Raw genomic sequence first — 10228 nt, forward strand, 5'->3', positions numbered from 1 at the left:
TCGGGTGAAATGAAAAGGGGAATTGAGATTCGTTATTTTATAGGAGATGCGTTGTCAAGTGGAGATTTTATGTTCTCATCGTCGAACCTTCCCTTTCGGGAATGGGGACTAAAGTAGGTGTCTACAGTTAGCCCCCACTTTGACTGAGTCTTGGAGTAAGACGATGGTCAAAGTATTAGACGGAGTGCGCTACACAAGTCATGGTGACCTGCTTTTGCGAGGGTCTCACGAGCCCCCGAGTGATAACATTTGACTTAAGGGTCATCACTTGAAGTGTCAACATATCCCTCACGTGTCATTGGGATTTGTCAACGGATAGTATAGAAACTCCCTCACTTTGTCATTGGAAGTATCTAAAGAGGCGTAGAAACTCCCTCACTTTGTCATTGGGAGTAGCTACAAATGTTTTCGAAATTAAAGCTATAAAGTGTAATTGGGCCTGGCCAAGCCCAATCACGAGGTAAAAATGTTTTTAACGATTCTCATTTTTCAGGGTTAGCTAAACGAGAAAACCCCCTTGTTTTTATGGGACGTAAAACGAAGGAAAATCCAGCACATCGTTCTTTTTTGGAAAAACGGAAAACCAATCCTTTAATTTTTGGAAAAAGGGAAAACCAGAAAAAAGTTATCGATGCAGCGACTAAGGACCTGCGCGGTTAGTGACGCAGACCCCGCCAGCTGAAGATGGCGAGCCTATCCGCTGAGGGTGGACGATAGAAGTGGACGAATCTGTTTTGATGTTTTTGAAAATAAGGACCTACGCGGTTTGTGACGTAGACCCCGCCGGCTGAAGATGGCGAACCTGTCCGCTAAGGGTGGACACCCCGTCCGATAGAAGTGGACGAATCTGTTTTGAAATTTGTTTGTGCTTTTTGAAAATAAGGACCTACGCGGTTTGTGAGGTAGACCCCGCCGGCTGAAGATGGCGAGCCTATTTTAAATTTGAAGACTTTATTTTTCGAAAACTGAGGACCTGCGCGGCTAGTGACGCAGACCCCGCCCGTTGAAGGTGGGCGAGCCCATTTTGAATTTCTTACTTTCTTTTCATTTTGCCTATGTAGAAGGGCTTTTGTGTTTACAACCTGTTGGTGGGTCGCAATATTTCCTGATTAAGTGTGTCCTATAAGTGGGCCCACACTGTGTATATTTCTGTTAACGATGTTTTTTTTTTCTTTGAGATTATCCAAACACGGGACTGTGTATAGCGTAGTCCGGGAACATGATTTTAACCTTGCACACTCTTTGTTAGAGTATATATTTTTTCGCGAGCCCCCAAGCGATTGGGCTCGTCGGTCATTTTTTGCCAAGAGAAGTACGTAGCTTATAACGTCTTTTAATCATGTCTGGGGTCATGCTCGTATGTGCGAGTGACCTTCATAGTGGTATGCTATTTTGACGAAGGCGTGGAGTGCGACTTCAGTTTCCGGGCGACAAAGTTTATTTTTCAATAATATTCGGTTTAGCTTGGCCCGGATTAATCTTTTGACAAACAAACATTTTTTATTTTGAGAAACCAACAACTTAACAATATTTTTTGGTGTTTCGAAGAATGACCTTGATATTTATTTTTCTCATATTTGTTTTGAATAGTGTACACATATATTCCTTGAGACGAGTCTAAGTTTTGACCAAGTTTTTTGATATTTGGGTGCTAAAAGTGCTTTTGGGCTTGATCTTAATTGCAATAGGGCATCGCGTCTAGCGACACGGTTTTAAGTCCTTTCCTGTTCCGCGTTTTTGTGAAATCTGGGCCTTGGGCTGCATTTTCAGCGCCCAAGGGAGGGCGTTAATTATTTCAGCGCCCAGGCGTGGGCGCTGGAAGTCCTCTCCTGGCGATTTTTGGTTTTCGGATTTCTTTACGCGTTTCCGAATGGGATGAGGATGTCACTTGATGTCTTCAGCTATATATAGGGGCTAGATACGTCGTCCCTATTTTCCATCACTCTCAATTTCCTTCTCTCTTGTAATTGCTGCGTTTTTAATTACTCCTTGCTTTCGTTATGTCGATTCCTCCTTTCTCACTCCAACGGGCTGTTAGGCGTTGGCTACGAGCCCTTACTCCTACAGAAAAGGCTTTGTTGAAAGAATACCATTTAGAGGCACTTTTAGGCTTACAATAAATTAATATTGATTATGACTTCCTGCATGCATCCCTAGGCTTTTGGGATTCCGATCATCATGTTTTTGTCTTTCAGGGCAACGAAATATGCCCTTTGCCAGAAGAATTTGCCGCGATCCTTGGTTATCCTACTAATGCTACTCCTACCACTCTTGGCACCATTGAAGAGGGTAAAACAACCATAGGGGCTTTCCTAGGACTAGATGCTAACATGCTTGCTGAGATTGTTGTAGGTGATGAGGTTAATTTGGCAAAGCTTGGAAAACATCATTTTAGACCTAGTAACAATATGACCGAACAAAAATTAAACATTCGAGCCCTTGTATTTTGCTTGTTGAATCATTATTTGCTGTCGAATAACAATGGTGAGTTCGGTGACATAAGGTTGATCCCCTTGATTAGCCAGATGGAAAGCTGCTATTCTATCATACCATTGGTTGTTGCCGAGACTTTGCTGAGTGCGGATGAACTGAAGAAGGATACCAAATCTGAATATTTTAAGGGGAGCCCCCTATTGCTGCAGGTAATCGATCTTTTCCTTGCGCATGTTTTTTTTTGCATTCTTTTTTACTCGTCCTGCCTGGAGCTGAGTTTCAGCGCCCAGGGCTGGGCGTTAGAATTATCGGCGCCTGGTCCTGGGCGTTGAAACGGCGCCCCATGCTTCATTTGTTTATTTATTATTTTTTTGATCTGATCGTACCCGTTTTTTGCAGATTTGGCTCATGGAACGACTTAGGCTCTTAGAAATTCCTGCCGATCCTAAACACTATCGCCCTATAGCCTTGGGTAACCGGAAGTGTTTGCACTGAGGCCAGGACGAGGCCGAGTGGACCTCCTTTTTTACTCATGGTATCTGTTCTATTAAGTGGGTGGTACCGTGGTGGGGTTTGACTACTATGACGGGGGGTTCTGATGTATCGGTTTATGTTTCCTTGTTGGGGCTATCCCGACCCATTTATATCTTTCCTTACCGAGTCATGCGTCAATACGGCTTAAGGCAGACCATCCCCTTTTCTGATACGGTACCACCTAAAGTAGCGGCCTTTTCACTAGCACGGGTTCAAGCATGGGCTAAGTATTATGATGGTCTCCCGCGTTGGGCCGTAACTACAAATGGCTTTGTGGGTCTTTCTGAAAACTATAAGTTGTGGATGAGCTCCGATGATAAAGCTGTGAGAACCGAGGCTCGAAATGGGGAGCCGGCTGAGCTTTTGATACCTCGTATTCGGGTTAGATATGAGGGCCGTGATTCTGCCAATCCTCGCACCCATGGTATTAAGACAGTGAAAGTTCGTCCTGATCGAAAGCGAAAGGAAGTTCTTCCCCGTTCCAGTTCTAGGCCTTAGAAGATGCCTAACATGAAGGGGTCTGCCATTGCTAAAAGAAATGCAAGCTCTCGCGGAGATCGTCGCCGGAACAATGTATGGGTTAGGAAGGTTCAGCCGCCTGTAGAAACAGTGACCAATCTAGTTGATGTGGATAATCCTTCTCCCACCATTGTCTGTGCCCTTGAGGATGAGCAGGCTGTAACTGTTCAAACTGGGAATGTTTCTGAAGCCTCGGTATCTTTGGAAGTTAGTATCCAGGAGCCGGTTCTTATGGAGATTGATATAGGAGCAGTGCAGAGACCTGTGGGGGTGGACCCTGCGAACATTGCCCTCTACAAGACTTTATTTGATGATCCAGAAGAACTAGAGTAGTGTAGTTCTTGCTAGGGTGTAGGTGCCCTTTATTTATTTCAGTTGTGTTTGTTTTTTATTCCTAGCAATTTTGTTTTCCTTCTTATTATTTTTTAATAAAGGCGTATTTTATTTTATTTTCATTTTTTTGTTTCTCCCTCTTTTTTTTATATATGTCTAACACTTTTTTCACAATTTATATATGTTTTTTTTATCGGACCGAATCCTTGGTAAGGATTGCCTACGTATCTTGTCAGAATCAGGTCACGCATAGTTCTAGCTAGAATAAATTATAGGATGCCGGATTTCAATAGATATGCCCTGAGGTGGAAACATATTATTTAATCGGTCAAATGAGTGAAGTATCATTATTTTCGTCTGCTGTTTTTTTTGCCGTATTTTTTTGGTACGCATATCTAGATAATCATGTTTTTTGTACAGCTATTCTTTCGTACGCTTTTTGGTACGCATATCTAGTTACGTGCTGTACCCCCCAAGTGTTCGTTATTTTTCCGTTATGTGCGGATAAATTGACGAACACTTTATGGAAAAAAGTTTAGGTAAGCAGAGAGTTTCAACGCCCAGGCTGGGGCGTCAAAGATTTCGGCGGCCAGCCCTGGGCGCTGAAAATGACTTATGGGCGGTCGTTTTTCGACGCTTTGCTTCACATGTTCTTGCACTTATTTCTTTTCTCTTTGTTTTGTGCTTTTGCTTTTTTACTCGTATTAAATCAATTTTGAGGCTATTTCGGAGGCTCTTTTGACTGTCAGCGTGAGACGCATTTTTGTCCGGATTAATTTTTTCTATTCGTGACTTGAAACAGTTTTGAGAATGGGGTTAGTGTGTGGAGGATATGAAGATCTTTGTATAGGCTTTTGAGTGGGCTGAGGTGCGTGTTCATGCGGGGGGCGGCGTTTATTTTTATGTGTTTTTTCTTGAGCAACCTTTGTATTGTTTGAATTTGATTTCCTTTTGATTTCTTTGGGTTGCGTGGGTTAGACCCTCATGTTTTGGTAATATGATAATGTGGTTCTCTAGAATTTCGATGTCACGATTCAAAACCGAGTGGGCCTTGTTTTATTGGGCTTAGAGTAGGCCGCCTCTTTGCAAGTACGTTTGGTGCTTATTTAGTGTTAGAAATAAAGTTTTTAGGAGGAATATTACGCCTTTATTAATTTGGAAAGTAAGGAAGACACACTGAAATAAAATTAACCTATATTCTAAGGGGTCTTGGGACCATCTAAAGCCTTTGTTTTTTCTACCAATCTAAAGAACTACTAGGCGCTTTTTACTATGGTACTCTATATGGCTCAAGCCTTGGGTTTAGTCTCGTAAAACTTTGGTCCTTCACCGGTACTCATCTTGAATTCTATTCCTTTTGCGTTGACCCACTGATATGTCTTCACCCATCCGTTCTCGATCTCTTCTAGTGTTGATGCAGGAGAGATTAACCGGGTTGGATCGAAACCTTCATCTTGTAAAGCTAGGGTAGTCATCACAGTCTCGTCCTCCATAGGCCTCGATTCGTTAAACAATGTCCATAGAGCCTGGTTGTCCAATATTTCAGCTGTTTTGGTCTTGGTGAGGTGGGGTGCCTCATCCAAGGTGTGGCAGTCATGGAAAATTTCAAATCCGGGTTTTAGCAAGCCATCCTGAACGAAGGGTTTAAGGAAATCACAGCATGGGTGTTCTTCTCCTTCCCGAACGAACATCCCGTTAAGGGTCCTTTGATACGGGGGAAGGAGGGTAGTTTGTTTGGCCTTGTTGAGGCGTAGCCTAGACAGGCGGTCAGCAATATCTTCCTCCGTTGGTTCATAGATTTGTTGGGTAAAGGATGGAATGTGCATTCCTTCTTCCTTATGCCCAATGGGGTTCCTGGGAAATAACCTTGAGCTAACAGCATTCTAGGGACGACTCAGGATGCGCGCGGGTCTAGGAATGCTGGATCATAATCTTCGACGAACTGGATCGCTTCATCCATTTGAAACCCATAAAGGTCGTCTGCAGTTTCGGCCGTTCCAACCATAGTACAATTGACGTCGAGGGGAGGGGAGCGGATTTCCAGTATTATCCCGTTATGGTTAAGTTTAACCATTTGGTGCAAGGTAGAAGCCACACCTCCCAAGTCATGGAGCCAAGGTCGCCCCAAGAGGAGGTTTAAAGTTGGCTTGATGTCGATTATTTGAAACTCTGTGGTGCGTGCCACAGGCCCGGTTTGTATGGTAAGGTTGATTTTTCCCAACACAGGCCTTCGAGAGTTATCATAGGCTCGTACCCCTTGCGTGGAGGTTTGGAAGTCATCGTTTCCTAGCCCCAAGCAATGGGCGGTTCGCAATGGGCAAACGTTAACCGCTGAACCGTTATCTACGAGCACTAGGGGGATGTTTTGTCCTTTGCATCCGACCACTAGATAGAGGACTTTATTATGAGCACCTCCCTCCTTGGGCAAGTCTTTGTCAGTGAAAACTATGGCCTTTTCTCCAGCATCTCTCGTCACGTGGCTAACCAATGAGTCAGGTGTGATATCTGTAGGTACCGAGATGAGGTCAAGTGAGCGGATAAGCTTTTCGCGATGTTCCTTTGAAGTACACATGAGGTCCCAGATGGTGATCTCGGCCTTGGTTATTTTTAGCTGCTTCAAGAGAGGATTTTCAATGACTTTCGCGATGGTGGTGTGCCGTCCATTCTCAGGAGTTTGTCTGACTGGGATATCGTCCATAGGAGGTGGGCGAATATCCGATTGATATATCCTTCCGGATCGGGTGAGATTGTCAACTTCGGGTTCCTGAGGGGTGGTGTCAATGAGAGCATACCCGGGCCAAGTTTCAGTAAAGAGGTCCTGGCCCGAGACTTGAGACAGGTAGATATCTTCAGCATCATTATCCCACACACCGCACACTTCTCACTAGTGGAAAAAGGGTAATTTGCATCGCACTTTTAAGCACATTTGCGTCGCACATCGTGCGTGGCAAAAGCTCTCGACGCAAATGACTAAAAGTCATTTGCGTCGCACATTTGTGCGACGTAAATGACCCTTATTTGCGTCGCACAATAAGAAAATGTGCGTGGCAAATGACTTTTCAAGCACCATGTTGAAAAGTCATTTGCCACGCACATTAGCTAAATGTGCGACGCAAATGACTTTTAGGCGCCAAAAAAAAAGTCATTTGCCACGCACATTAGCTTAATGTGCGACGCAAATGACTTTCAGGCGCCAAAAAAAAAAGTCTTTTGCCACGCACATTTGCTTAATGTGCGACGCAAATGACAATTTTAGCGCCAAAAAATTAAGTCATTTGCCTCGCACATTAAGCTAACGTGCGTGGCAAATGACTTATTTTTTTAAAATAAAAAATTCGTTTTTTAATATTTTAGTTGGAAATTCCGACATGATCGTCTTTGAAATTAGACGCTTCATTCCCAATACCGGGAATACATTTATAAATAATACCTGTCACAAAAGTTTACAACGTAATTAACGTTCCCAATAAAAGGCAATTAAATTCGTCATAGATCAACCAACATGTTACAACAAACATAAAATTATTACAACAAAGGTACGTAGCTAGCTAGAGATCAAGTTCATATTACAAATTAAGCTAAAAATTCGACATTGTTCATGAAGTAATCTGCCCAAAAATCTTTCACCTCATTAATCTCCTCTGGTGAATAAGGCAATGTTCTTGAAAAATCCTAAAAAAGTGTAAATAATTCAATTTATCAACGATCGATCAATATAATAGTTTTGTGTACTTCAATTTATTATATAAAGTACGTAGTTTATGAGAACATACCTTAGTAAGATCTTGACTATTACCATGATTCATTATTATGTCGTACATAAAACGCATGACGTAGTAGCCACAATCTAGTGATCCCGGTTGTTGAGCACACTAAATGCATTAAAATAAATAACACAAGTAAAATTTCTATCACATTGTATGTTATAATTTTGAAAAACTTGCTTCTTAGGTAAATAATAAACTAATTATACCTGTGCTGGAATCCATGTTAATTTAGTTCCCTTAGATTGTCCACCTAGTCTCTTGTAACTCCGAAAAGCACTACACATTCGATAAAATATGCAATTATATATACTTTGTTTACACATGTAAATGCAAAGAATGTTTTACATGTAAGTGCAATTATATACTTTGTTTACACATGTAAATGCAATTATATACGTAGTAGCCACATTTAAGGCTAATTGAGTCGTTCTAGGTCATTTTTAGGCAAAAATGATGTTTTCGAACCCAACTTTGAACTAAAGAACCTAAGGAATGTTTTCAAACTTATTACACGTCTCATATGCATAGTTATAACTTTCTAAGGCTCTTTACAATATATTATTTCACATTTAAGGCTAATTGGGTCGTTCTAGGTTATTTTTAGGCAAAAATGATGTTTTCGAACCCAGCTTTGAACCAAAGAACCTAAGGAATGTTTTCAAACTTATTACACGTCTCATATGCATAGTTATAACTTTCTAAGGCTCTCTACAATCTATTATTTCACATTTAAGGCTAATTGTGTCGTTCTAGGTCATTTTTAGGCAAAAATGATGTTTTCGAACCCAACTTTGAACTAAAGAACCTAAGGGATGTTTTCAAACTTATTACACGTCTCATATGCATAGTTATAACTTTCTAAGGCTCTTTACAATCTATTATTTCACATTTAAGGCTAATTGGGTCGTTCTAGGTCATTTTTAGGCAAAAATGAAGTTTTCGAACCAAACTTTGAACTAAAGAACCTAAAGAATGTTTTCAAGCAAATTTTTCAATACAATACAAATTATGTATCAGAATATTGTACCCAATCAATCAATATTAAATCGAGATTCTAATTTGACAATTGTGCACAAATTACGAAAATCAAAATAAGAAAAAGGGATGAAGTGAAGCTTGCCAGATGAGAAGACCAGATTAAAGTGACTGTGGATCTGCTTGTGTTTCTTGGTTTCGCCATAGTTGTAGATATTTTGATTTTGTGCGTGACTTAGAATTTTAGGAGAGATATGATGAGGAATATGCACACTGATATCATGACAGAAGATCTCTATCCTGGATATAAAAATGGAAGATGTTAGAAATCAAATCTATGACAAATCAAGATATGACTTTCAATACAAAGATGGGATGCATTACCAACGGTGATAGTCACAGTTAAGGTAGAGAACTTCAAGAAAATCCAGCAACTGGTGAAAATAAACACTCTTTAGGCTGGCTTGGTTTTGTTCTTGTTTCAACTGGCTGCTGCCAGAATTGCTGCTTTCTACTTCTGCCAGAACTGCTGCTGCTGCTTCTAGCTTGTAATCGATAACTGTTGTTGCCAGAACACCTGCTGCTGCTGCTGCTGCTGAAGCTATGTTCACCAGTGCTCGGACGCTCAAGGGATGAAAGATGTCACCCAATGTATGACCGAACCAGGCAGAGTCGGCCAGCAGATAATTGACGGCCTCAGAAGGATTACATGAGCTGTACTTTGGTTGCAAACCATCTCCATGGTGTCGCACCCCGATGCTGCTCCATGCCACCCTATTCCACAACATGCTCCTCTTGTTTCCTTGATGCCTACCACCCAAAAATTCACATACCATCACTACCAACATCACAACAGAATCACCTTAGAGACATAATTATGCATATATAACTGCATAAGTAACACTAAGTATTGTACAACATTATAACAAGCATTGTTACAAGATCATAGGTTAAAAACAGTTCCACCAATGTAATGTAATGAAAGTGCTTACCATAGTGTTTAGGGTTGGACAAGATACGCATGAAGCCTTGGTAAACATCACAGAACACAAACTGGGCATCAGAGAGCTCCAAAGGTCAATTATGTGATCCAACAAAAGCTGATTATGTTGCGAAATATACTGATTGATCTCATTGACACAACCTCTTGTACTTTTAATATTTCTGCCGGAATGAAAGTACCAGTCAACCACCGTCCTAGTAGCTCATTCCATCTGCAAGACACGTGGATGCTTCTTAGCGAGTTTACTGGCTTCAATCTTAACCATTTCCTTGTATTCTTAGCGAGTTTACTGGCTTCAAACCCTAGCTTCTTCTTGCTCCGGCCATCTTTCTCTTCTTTTCCTCAAGTAGAGACAAAAGGTAGTCAAGATCCTTCACAGACACGTCACTGCCCTGTCTACATATTATAGATTATTCAAAGAGTGAACTCCAATTTAAAAAGCGATAAATCACTATTAAAACATCCAACTCCATAGAGTTTCTGACAACGATTGTAACTAATAAGTAATTCCAAATTGCCACAGAAAGAAAGGTCGTGTAGAAACTTTAATCACCAAAAAGAGCATATGCCAAGACAACTGCTCCGAGTCCACTTCATAACTACGAAATTTATACATTGGTTACATGTCTAATTGCCAAATCACTAGTTTCGTGATCTAATTACC

At 41.2% G+C, this 10228-nt stretch overlaps 1 protein-coding gene across 1 annotated transcript; it reads right to left on the reverse strand.

Moving 5' to 3' along the window:
* Nucleotides 1–8434: 8434 nt before the first annotated feature.
* Nucleotides 8435–9960, reverse strand: LOC110781391 (uncharacterized). Its single transcript, XM_056834704.1, has 4 exons — nucleotides 9706–9960; nucleotides 9554–9614; nucleotides 8946–9371; nucleotides 8435–8861 (listed from the first exon to the last, which is right to left on the reverse strand). Exons 3-4 carry the CDS (start codon nucleotides 9347–9349, stop codon nucleotides 8618–8620), a joined length of 648 nt encoding a protein of 215 aa, XP_056690682.1. The 5' UTR covers nucleotides 9350–9371; nucleotides 9554–9614; nucleotides 9706–9960; the 3' UTR covers nucleotides 8435–8617.
* Nucleotides 9961–10228: the final 268 nt, after the last annotated feature.

This window comes from Spinacia oleracea, chromosome 1, assembly GCF_020520425.1.
Source record: "Spinacia oleracea cultivar Varoflay chromosome 1, BTI_SOV_V1, whole genome shotgun sequence".
NCBI lineage: Eukaryota > Viridiplantae > Streptophyta > Magnoliopsida > Caryophyllales > Amaranthaceae > Spinacia > Spinacia oleracea.

Coding starts and splice junctions, on each gene's coding strand:
- LOC110781391 (XM_056834704.1), bottom strand. CDS start 9,349: ATGTTGTGGAATAGGGTGGCATGGAGCAGCATCGGGGTGCGACACCAT. Junction 8,862..8,945: donor AACTGTGACTATCACCGTTG/GTAATGCATCCC, acceptor TTTTATATCCAG/GATAGAGATCTTCTGTCATG.